Source organism: Anas acuta, chromosome 3, assembly GCF_963932015.1.
Source record: "Anas acuta chromosome 3, bAnaAcu1.1, whole genome shotgun sequence".
Taxonomy (NCBI): domain Eukaryota; kingdom Metazoa; phylum Chordata; class Aves; order Anseriformes; family Anatidae; genus Anas; species Anas acuta.
Genome location: NC_088981.1, coordinates 72102609 through 72114801, shown reverse-complemented (window position 1 = coordinate 72114801; position 12193 = coordinate 72102609). Strand labels below are relative to the sequence as shown.

At 38.3% G+C, this 12193-nt stretch overlaps 1 protein-coding gene across 1 annotated transcript in view; it reads left to right on the top strand.

Annotated features, from left to right (window-relative positions):
- CRYBG1 (crystallin beta-gamma domain containing 1) overlaps positions 1 to 12193 on the top strand; it is a 95759-nt gene that overhangs the window by 30736 nt on the left and 52830 nt on the right. The window contains exon 2 of the mRNA XM_068677791.1: positions 2927 to 3056. Within this exon, the coding sequence (XP_068533892.1) occupies positions 2927 to 3056 (130 nt within the window). The remainder of the gene's footprint in view (positions 1 to 2926; positions 3057 to 12193) is intronic.

Below are 12193 nucleotides of genomic sequence, written 5' to 3'. Positions count from 1 at the left end.
TGGCAGCCTCTTGCAGGGTGTTCATGTCACCTCAGCGCTTAGCTGCGCTTTCACCTGCTTCCCATGGTGTCCTGCATTTTCCTCCTCCTTAGCCAGCCTTCCCAGCCTCCTGCCCATACTGTGTCACTTGTTCCACTGCTCTGATAAAATCATAGAATCATTAAGGTTGGAAAAGACCTTCAAGATCATCTGGTCCAACCATCCCCCTACTACCAATGTCACCCAGTAAGCCATGTCCCTAAGCACCAGGTCCAGCCTTTCCTTGAATACCCCCAGGGACAGTGACACTACCACCTCCCCGGGCAACCCATTCCGATGCCTGACTGCTCTTTCTGAGAAGAAATGTCTCCCAATTTACAACATAAACCTTCCCTGGTGCAACTTGAGGCCATCCCCTCTGGTCCTATCACTAGTTACCTGTGAGAAGAGGCCGACCCCCAGCTCCCCACACCTTGCTTTCAGGTAATTGTAGAGAGCGATAAGATCTCACCTGAGCCTCCTCCAGACTAAACAACCCCAGTTCCCTCAGCTGTTCCTCACAGGACTTGTGCTCCAGGCCCTTCACCAGCTTTGTAGCCTTCTCTAGACACGTTCCAGGGCCTCAATGTCCTTCTTGTAATGAGGGGCCCAAAGCTGAACACAGTACTCAAGGTGCGGCCTCACCAGAGCTGAGTACAGGGGAACAACCACTTCCCTGGTCCTGCTGGCCATGAAATTTGTTGATGAAATATATATAAGCCAAAATAATAAGGGAACAGCACTTAACGCTTTCATGGTTTCTCATTTAACCTGTACTGTTTCTTATGTAAAGTTTTATTCCAGAGAGGCAAAAATGGCTATGCATTAGTTTTCTAGTGTTGATGTAGTTCATGTAGTGTTACTCATGTGCTGTACTTAGTATTGTTGCATGGACGCAAGCTAGGGAAAATCACTTGATCACCAAGCTGATAGTCCTCAGTGTGCTGTTGTTCCCTTGAGCACTCCTACAGAAGCTTCCGGTATATATATTTGATGAGGAAGGATGTAACCGAATCTTTCAGTATTAGACGAGCAGCTGGTTAACGTGACAATTGAATTCTCTCATCTACAATTTATGTGGAACCACCCCAAAGCAGCCTCCATTGGCAGAGGCTGTATAGACGACAGGCAGAAAATGAAAAACCAGATGGACAGCTTAAAGTCAGCTGTGGCTTGGAGGAGGTAACCAGCCACTGAAAGCTGTGCAGTTTCTTCCTTAAAAATAGGTAAATAAACAAAATAATTGCACATGTTTATTGGGGTATGTGTTAAAATGTCAAAACATTTTCACCACAATTATGCAATAAACTGAACACCTCTCTAAATAAGCCTGAGGCTTCTCTGCTCCCTTATTTACTCTTTGAAAACAGTATGACAATCAGGTATAAAACTAAATTTGCAGCTAGAGCTGTACAAACAGAGCTGGATTTAGGACTTTGATGAGTCTGGAGGAAAAGCCTACGGGAAAGGGTGTTTTGACCTAACTGAAATGAAAAACACATGTATTTGAAGGACAAAACAAACAAAAACATTTTGATACATTATTTTTGCTGAAGGCAATTTGCTGAGGTTATTTTATACCTAAAAATCTGTCAGTGTTTCAAGCCGGGGTGAGTTCAGTGGAAGGACACTGATACAGTCGGGGTTTGCCTGTAAGGTTGCACTTGCCATGCGTGGAGAGGATGGAGGATCGAGGCTCATTCAGCCTGGGAGAAGAGGCACCTTTGGGGCGTGAGGAGGGACCTGGAGGCCCCGTGACACTTGGGAGGCCACCAAGAAGATGGAGACAGACTCTCCACACTGGTGCATGGTGGGAGGATAAGAGACAACAGGCAAAAATTGAGAAAAGAGAGATTCAGACTGGACATAAGGGAAAGCATTTTCACTGTTGCACAAAGAGACTCTGATGTCTCCGTGCTTGTAAGCTTTCAAGACTGGTTAAAGCTCTGAGAAACCTGGCCTGATCCCATATCTGACCCTGCTTCAGGCAGCACATTGAACCAGAAAGAAGCCTCCTGGGGTCCCTTCCAACCTGAATTGTCACATGATCCATGCAAAAATGCAGTCCGGTTTTGAAATAAAAATATCAAAATACATCCATTAAAAAAAGCTGAATTTTAACAAATTGTTGACTCATCTAAAGAACTAAATATATAAAATGCCATTTTTAATCAAACTTTTTAATGAAACCATATCTTCAGAGAATTCTTTATTCTTGCTACTTTGTTTTTTTTTTCAGACAGTGAAATGCAAGACATGATATAAGTTGTCAGTGGTTGGTTTTTACTTGTTTATTTCTCACCCATGAGGAGACCAAATGAACTTTTCTACATTCTTTGCATTCCAAATTTCAAAATTGACACTGAAAATAAATAAGGAAAAAAAAAGATACTGTCACTGTGGCAGTATCTTTCCAATAAATGACCTGCGGTTTTGTCAATTCAACTGACTCTTTATTGAGACTGCTTCAAGAGGGAAGGTCAGCAGAATGTGTGATGTAACGTGGAACTATAAACCCCAAATGTTGTAATCTGCTGTGTCTGTAGAGGTGGAGTGTCATAAGATAATAGGACTAATTTTTCTGCCTTGTGGCTCTGATGTGGTTACCTTGCTGAATATTGTAATCAGTTTCATTTGGTATTGTATCAGGAAAAAGCTGACAAGTTAGAGTCTCAGATAGCTGAAGCAGCTGGGATGAATTAATATCTAAATAAAAGCAGTGAGTAGTATGGCCAAATTAAAAAAAAAAAAAAAAAAAAAGCTATAAACTTCAGAAGTACTGGAGGCCCAAAACTAGTACAACAGGAGAAAACAGCTTAGTGTGTTTTGTCAAGAAATACAATGGATACTAGCTCAGACTTTATTTCACTAGCATGTATTAATTGGACAATATTTACTCTCCTTTCAGGTACTATGATATATCAGGCAGACGCTATACTGTACAAGAAAACCAACTACCATCAGTAATCTGTCCACACGCTTACGTTATTCCAGCAATATCAATGTCTACTGCCTCATTACCAGCAGCACTTAGAAAGGTAAGAGACTACTAAGTATCTGTTTACATAAAGCATGTGTGTACATATAACATGTATATATATATATATATATATATATATATATAATAAAAAGGACAACTAATCTGAAAACAGAATTTAACACTAGGTATAATTGTAATCCTCCTTTGAAAGACCTATGTTTGAAGTACTGGAAATTTTTCAAATGAATATCATATACGGAAATAAGGAAGGTACATAATGACTATAGCTGGCAAGAACAGCCAACAAAGGAAATGGCTCGAGGAGATCTTCCACAAGCTCTCACAAACCATATGCCTTTTTCCTTTTGTTCATAAAATATATATAAGCCAAATAATAAAGGAACAGCACTTGCGCTTTCATAGTTTCTCACTTAACCTGTACTGTTTCCTATGTAAAGTTTTATTCCAGAGAAGGAGAAATAGCTATGCATTAGTTTTCTAGTGTTCATGTAGTTCATGTAGTGTTACTCATGTGCTTGGCAGCAGTATTGTTACATGGACGCAAGCTAGGGAAAATGCTAATTACTTCTGTTCTAATGTGAGAACTTCATTGCAGATTGCAGGCAAGGTTGTGCAATGCTGTTCTTGTCTTTATTTTAATCTTTCCATGTAGAGAGAGATACTTTTTTTTCCACTTTAACAAAAGTGCAGTAATTGTAAAAGCTGTTTTTTTTTTTCTTGGTTGTGGAACTAATTTTCATCTGAGTATATATGACAAGAACCTAAAATATTTTGTCTTTAAAACAAATAAATGTCTTGTCTAGTCTGGTCAAGCCTGGAAATCTCATCTAATAATTTGTGTATGAAGCCTTTGGAAAAGACTCATTGGTCTTTAATTGAATAGACAAGTAATGTAAACCCCAAACATCCCTTGTGGTCTCATTCAGCACCTTGTTTCCACTGATACTGTAGAAACACACCCATGAACAGAGCACAGTTATGAAACTGCAAAATGCTGCTGTACTGGAAATGGGATGAAATTTCTATTACAGTCGAAGCCAGCTGAGGACTTAGCTTCCCAATAGAACAAATTGCTGTTCACAGTGTCACTGTCTTTGATGGATATGTGTATTAACTCCTTGCAGGGAATTCTCACAAAGGTCTGGTTGTCAGATAAATACAAAAAAATCAAGGAAATTAATTTTCTTTTAATTAATTAATTTCCTTTTTCATAGGAATCAGGGTGGAGAGCGAGAAAGAGAGAGAAAATTCAGCAGTTCTTTTGTATTGGGATAATCTGGTATTGTGCATAATAATATAGAGTCACTGATGATGACAGATGAATTATGGGGATTGGGCTTTAATGAAACCCTGTCTTCCCTCAGCACTTCTTGTGGGAGAGCGGTAGAAAACTGCATGACACAGAGCATAAGCTGCTTGCACCAGACTCCTCTTTGTTGCTTTCCTCTCTACAGAAATCTGTTCATAAGCCTTTTAAAGGTGAACGTACTAAAGAGAGTCTTGCAGACTAATTTACACAGCCTAATTTGTATTATCCTCTGTTTTTGCCTAATTTAGGTTATTCCCTTTACCTCAGATAATTAAGACCTGACTCTAGCAATGACTTAAACGGACAAGCTCTCCTGCATTCTTTTACTAATTAAGCAGTCTTCTTAAGAAACCTTGCTTATCTGTCTCTGGAGCTTGTTTACTTTTTTTTTTTCTAAAAAAAAAAAATATATATATATATATATATTGCTGTTTTCCCTTTTCTTTTAGTAGTAGTGATCGCTAAATGACAAAGTTCACTTTCACCTAAATTCCCTTCCGCTCAGCCAGTTCATGCCTACTAGTCAGCAGAAGATCTAAAATAGCCACTCCCTTAATAGTTTTCTTCGCCTTCTGAAGAAAAAGCTGTCCCCAGCATATTCCAAGAACTTGTTGGACTGTCTCTGTCGTGTATTTCTTTTCCAGCAGAAAAAAAATAAAATTAATTCCAAGACGTAATTAAAGCTGTCAGGTTCTGTCCTTTTGGATGCTTCCTTTGCTTGATCAAAAAACAGTCTTCTCTCCACCCAATTAACTAGTGTATAATAAACTTCTATCATAATATACCCTGTTTTTTGCCTTTCATCTTCTTCCAGAGTTGTTTAACAAATCTTCATCTTACCCATTCTAGTTCTGCACAGCAACTTTTCTTGATATACAATGCACCTTTCTTCCTCTTTCTTTTTACTTAACTTTTATAAATAGTGGTGGTAAAGCATAAGGAAACTAAAAAAAATGTTTAAATTCACTTGTTTGATAGTGTTGCTCAGTCAATAAATCTCGTGTTGCCAAAATTACAAAGATAAAATATTTCCTCTCACTACATCCTTTTTTTTTAAAAAAAAAGCTACATCATTCTATATCAATATTGTTCTCTCATCAAATACTTTTGATGCTGATTCAGATGTATTTCTAGTTCTGTACAAGATCTGCACATTTTTTTCCCTTTGCAAAGCAGTCTGGAATGTATCACATTGTTTTATCATAAGCTTCTGATTTGAACAACTGAAAATAACAGCTATATAACAATCAACAAGATTGCTTTAAGTGCACTTACCAAACACGTAAATAGCATATAATCATCAAATCACTGGGGGCAACTAGATCTATGAGAAATTAATAAATTATAAAAAAATAAAAATACATTTCATTTTCTTGACTCTTCCAGTCCTTTCTAGTATGCAAAACAATTGTTTTAAAGAAATGAAGTTTCACAGTTTACCTTTATTTTGGCAAATAAGTTTGGTAACACTATTAAATACTTAAAAAACAAAACAAACAAACAAACCAAAACAAAATGGCCAAAATATTTCTAGATGTTAGTTCTGCAAAGTACTCTATATCTAGATTTATAAAATTCTGCGTATTCCTTTCATTTACCCAAGTAATGCAATCTGTAGTTGGTCATGTTTGCACAATCAAGTTTTGCTGGGATCTACATAGAAGGAGTATTTTATGTCTCTGAGTTTGTCTGTAAATGAAGGAAAACAGCTTGATTAGATTCCTGGTTATATTTATCTTTGAGTGTCTGTGCAGATCGACACCGAAGATCATCTGAGCTGTCATATTGCCTATACTACATGAAGTAGACAGCTATGGCCATGATTTTATGACAGGTTTTTATATATTTTGAAGGCTGTTTAAATTAATAAAGCAATGTGGCCAGTACTCTTCCTATGAATGAAGAAGCAACTTCCTGAATGTTTGTTGCATTCGGTTCTCTTCAAATAAATAATAATTCAATTTGAGGACTAAAACACAGATAGCTGTGTATTTTGTAGTCATACAGTTTCAATAGGGATAAAATGGATGCCAATACAAATAGAGGAGTCCTACTTGCAATAGTGCAAACTCAAATGACCTTAAATTATGCAGTTTACAGACAAATAGGCTTTAAGCTGATAGGTTCCCATTCAGTTAGGCTGAAATGTATTTGCTCCTGTAAAGAACAATTTTAAATTTAGATTGGCTTCTGCTGATAGTAAAATAAGTGAATGTAAATAGTGTTTTATTCCTTCATTATTTGTACATTTCCTCTTCACTAGGATCAATGATTACAAAAAATCTAGACTTTCAAATTCCTTGCAGGATATTTAGGTCTAAACAGTGTTTTTTTGTTTTGTTTTGTTTTGGTTTGTTTGTTTGTTTGTTTTTGTTTTGTTTTCTAACAGTCCCATACGTGTGCTCTAACACTGTCTCTCTTCTTACATCAAGCTGTTGATTAGTCATTTTTTGAGTCCTATAACCAGGTACCTGTGTAAAGGTTTCTCAGGATTCTCCATCTAGATAAGAGTTCTCACACCTACTTGCTACCTGAACACAGCCACTGCCTTTCACACAAAGATTCAGTCCTATGACATGAATATTTAACTAAGAAAACTGGGTGGAGTACTTCTAACACCCAGGTGTGGCTATGGAAGCCCATTTTGATTCTGTGTCAAATTACTGGATTAAATGAGTTTATTCTATCACTGCCTTTGCCATATTCCTGAGACAGCAGATATACAGATCCGAAAGTCCTCCTGCCCTTTAACTCATCTTACGAGATGATAAGCTAGTCAAGGTCTAGGATATTTTCAGTTTCAGATTCCTCATCTGCTTCTTCAATTTCATTTCTGCCTTGCTCAGAGTAGTGTTAGCAATCCAGCCCAGGTCCTCATAGTGTTTCTCCTTACAGTGTTTTATTTTCTCAAGAAATAACAGAACTGCCAGTTACAAATTGTGCAAGCAAAGCATTTTATACTGCCGCTTGATAAACTTCCAGTACCAAGTAAGCGAGAAAGCAGGTGAAGAGTAAGACAACAGAATTATCAGTCTGTGGATAGGTGAGCAGAGCCTGCCCTGAGGAGTGCAAGTCTTTGCCGTAAGGTTCACCACAGTTTTCAAGAGATAAGGCCTTTCAGCGGTTAACCAACCTCCTCCCAAAATTTCAGATGGAAAGAAGAAAAGGAATCCTTCTTCAGCCTGGAATCAAAAAGCTAAACAAAATCCTATAGCCAAAGTCCTACCATTGAGTCATGCAAAGCTCAAGCGTATTTGCTTTTGTGTATTTTCTAGATGAGAACAACAAAAAAAAAAACAAGAAAGCACTTAACCTGCTTTGTGCAAACACTCGGGAAAAAGGAAGGGGAAGTTACGTGACATTTTAGGACTTGTTTCCTTTGAGCTGAAGGGCAGGTACAGCAAGGCATCTACTAAAGAGGAGACTGGAAGGTGTGGGTGGTCTTGATCTTGGTTTTGTTTTGTTCTCTTTTAAAATCTGGATAGGTCCTCAACTCTTTGGAATAACCTATACCTTCCTAGCGGAGTAAATGTTGCAGCAGGACAAACTCTGTATTACCAAAACAAATAGTAATGATAAAAAAAAACACCACCAGGGAAAATATGCTGCTTGGTGTTGTGCTGGATGTCAGAATTCTTGCTGGAGTTTCTATTGGCTTAATTATATTTATGCTCAGCTGTTGTGTCAAGTAATGTACTTTAATTGTACTGAATTGTGTGTGTGTGTTTGTTTGTTTTCTCCTTCCTCTGCTTCAGTATAACCGTTGTGTTCTCTGCCTGGTAGAACTCCTGTCATTCCTAGCATGAGCAATATAGCAGGGGTCACTAAATCTGGGTTTCACGCCTCACTAGTACTGTGTGTTCAGTGCAGATAATTCATTGCTGCCGCATGATGCTTCCAGTCACCCTCCTCGCGACGGGTGTGACTTGTTTCCTTGAAATAATGGCACTTTCTACCTCCGAGGCTTAACGTGTTGAATCATATTCCTCTTCCCCCCACCCCCGTTACTAGGAAGACAGGTACAAAATCCCATGACCATCTCCACATAATATTCTTCAACAAAAAGCTGGCATTTACTTATTCCCTTTTCAAATAATCATGCTTTTACTTACTCCAGTAGGCCTACTTTTTAATCATGATGCTCCCCAGTGTCATTACGGCAGAGACGAGAGTAGCCTCCCATATTTTAAATTTTAAAGCATAACTTTTAACCTCCGTAAATAACCAGATTTGTCTGTGACAGCCACCTGCATGCAGTGGGCCTCTAAGGCACTAATTTATGGGAAACCTGGAGAAATAAATTTCTATGCTTTAAGTGAACCAAAAATACAGCAATGGAGATTTTTATAGGCTAGAAAAGATATAAGGATTTTATTTATATTTATATATATATATATATAGATGGATTTATATGTATTTGCATGACTTTATTAAAATTTGGAGGAAGTTTTCCATGAGCCATGTATTTGGGATCACCCTCTTGATGTATTTGTATGAATTGAAGTGAAGAGTGTACAGAGAGAATGGAAAAAGATCAAATGTGATGAAGCATGGATCACATGAGAGTTCTCTTGACAAAATTTAGAATAGCTACATTATTCATTGTCTGTGTGGCTTATAATATGGATTTTAATAGGATGTTATTGTGCTGGCTGCCCAGCACATAATTCCTTATTGTGGTCAAAAAGTCTAGGAAAACATGAGAAAGTTATAATAGTTCATCTGAGTTGCTTTTTTTTTTTTTTGCCTTTCATCCTATCTATGTAATTTGTACCTATTCTTAGGCTTCAACCATACTGTTGTTTGGGCAAGAAAGTGATGTTAATAGGAAAAGAGCACTGAAGTCTTTGCTTTGAAATTCATGGAGGAATAAAAAAAAAAAAAGTAATCAAATTTTCAAACCAAACCAGTTGAGTAGGGTGGAGAGATGTGGGAAGGGAAAAAGAATGCCTCATTTTGTCCTAGCCCTGCCAGCATTTCTTATATGGTTGACAAAGGATTTATACTACACTTGGCAAATATTTAATTTGCTCTGTCTGTTGTTTAAACTTTTAAAGTTTTTATAGGATGCTTAGCTCTGAGTCATGCTATGTTTTGCAATAGTTCGAGATGATTAATACTGAAATATTCTTTCAGAATGATTTAGTTGATAAATATGCAACTCATAATTAAAAAACCAACAACACAACAACCAATAAGAAACAAAATGTAAATAGTACTGAAGTCATCATGGAAGCCAGAAAGTACAGAACTGGGACAGAATTTAAAAGCTGACCACTTAAGTCGCACCGATGTCTCCCACAGACACTTGTGCTCAGAGAAGCCACTGTATCTTAAATTACTTTTCAACAGTATTTGGTGAGTAGTGTCGTAACCACTAATCCAAAATGATCTTGTAAAGTGTTAAGATCAACAAAGGACTGCAGGGAGAGTAATTTGGAGATAGGTTCTGTCAGTAGCCTTTCCATTAAGACAATATTTAAGAGCACGGTCTACAGATGTAATAGCAGTGTTGACTACCATGAGTATACCTGACAGAAAGGGATGCTCAGTGTCATGTAGACGAGGCAAAACTGGCCCCAGCATGTACCGACAGCCATTATGTAATACCACCCGCTAGCAAGAACCCACACGTTGCCCTCTTCTTCCTAAAGAGGATGTTGGCCAGGTCTTCCTAAAGAACAGTGCTAAGTAGCAGTGAAAGACTGAACTGCATTTTTTGTTAATTCTGTACTGTCTTTTAATATAAATATTTCTTAGCATCCACACTAAGAGCTAGAGAAGTAGCAAAGCCCCTGTACAACCAATTCACTTCTCGTAACACAAGGGTACCAGCGTACCTGCAGGAGGGCTGAATCAGGGCAGCGGGACAGCCACCTGCAGCTGTAAGTCAACACTGGCGATGCTTCACAGGCTGATGGATCTCAGATATTGTGCCTGCAATAAAGAAAAAAAAAAAGATAAACACTATGAATGTGTGTACATTAGGCAGTTTTGCTTTTGATGATTGCACTTCATTGCTTTATCTGTGTCTGTGCTTTGTCAAGGCCTAAGTAAGAGAGGAAAAGGGCACAAGAGGGATACCAGAGAGGAGAGAAAGAAAGGGTGGAACCCAAGAATGCCCGAACCAAAGTAACAGTAATTACTTGTTTGCAGATTAAATTCCTAGCAGATAGGAAAGATAGCAAAACCAAAACCAAAGCAGGAGTGTTCAGAAGACACAGTAAGCTGTTATACTTCTCTAAGACTCTTCCAATAGGGTCTTAATGCAGATCTGATTTATTTTATGTCTCTGGTTAGAAGAATTACCGTGGTAATTGCATCCCCAGAAATGTAAGCCATGCATACTAGAATTTTCCTTGAAGCATGATTGATGCGAGGTATACAACAAAGTAAGAATTACTGAGATAAGAGTCCCCATAATAGAATGTGCCTTTGGTTAAGCATCGCTCTGCCTAGATTTCCCAGGACACAGATAGCACAGATAGAACTGCAGCAAAGATGCTCTGGATACAAAACTGTGGTTCGTTCACAGAAAAAAAAAATAATTGCTAGGTGGCCTCTATTCAACTGCATTTGTTAATAATGAAGGTAGAGGAATCCAGCAGCTAGGTGTATACGCTCAGTCATACGTACTGTGTAGGGAGAGGCCAAAATTCTGAAAAGTCATGATATCAAAATGCTTGGACACCAGGTGCACTACAAAACTATCTGATTATTATGAATTGGCTTTGTAACACAGCACACTGAAGACTTCTCATCCTTTTATCTTCCAAACCTCTTGAAATTTAGAGGTAATTAGAGCACAAGAGAGGTTCTCAGCTATCTGTGACAGAAGCTCTCTGAGCATTGCTCAACACAATTACTTCTCTGCTTAATAAAATACCATCCTGCTGACTAGACGGATGGCATCATTGCAATTCCCTTGTCATTCCACTTTTTTCCATATTCACAGCTTGTTACACCTTTTATCCCAATTTGAACCACAAATTCATTTCTGTATTAACTTTAAAAGGTGTTAATTTTGCTATTTGCAACCTGGCTTAAGACACTCTTATTTCCTAAAAGACTCTATAAGAGTCTCTTATTTCCTAAAAATAACCTTCAGGTTATGTCCAGTTCTTGCAGCTGGTTGAGTCCTTGAAAACATCTTACATGCTGTTTAAAAGAAAAAAACAGTAACATGTATCAGACAACATACATTTATTTACTCTTGGCTGGTAACTTAAGACAGGTGTCACTGAGAGCACTCTCCTTCCAAACACTTAAACACATCTGCCTCAAAACAGGAGAACTGTAAAGAAGCCATGTCCAACTTCACATTAGACTTGCATCGCACGTAGTTTTTGTGTTGAGCTATGCTTGGAATTTAATTTCATTTTAGTTATTATGCGCTCCATGTAATGCTGTGAAGAAATTTAGGAGATGCAATGGGTGAAAATGTGTTAGAGATAGCGACTGCTGAAAAGGCAGCCACACGAGCAGTCATCCAGGATGTCTGATAGTGCTGAGTTCTTCAGAACCGAAGCACTGGATAATATGCAGCCTGTCCCTAAGCAGGGAGCCATTCATGCCTTGCAAAGCAGTGAGGAAGTCTGTCGTCAGTGATCAAATATGGACCGTGCGTAATGAGCCTGGTAATGGTGACGCGGGAGCGCACGTTGGGCAGTCCAGCGTTATCAGTGGGCACCGTTTATCTACCCCACCTTCATGTATCATCATGCCAAACACCTAGCCGGGTAGCATTTCAACATCCCACTGGTGTTGCTCATGCTACCATGTAAGTCTTTCTTAGGATGACACCAGGTGCTTTTCCGCCTTCTTCCCAAAGGGCGTACTCCTCCCTTCTCTTTCCCTCGGTAAGT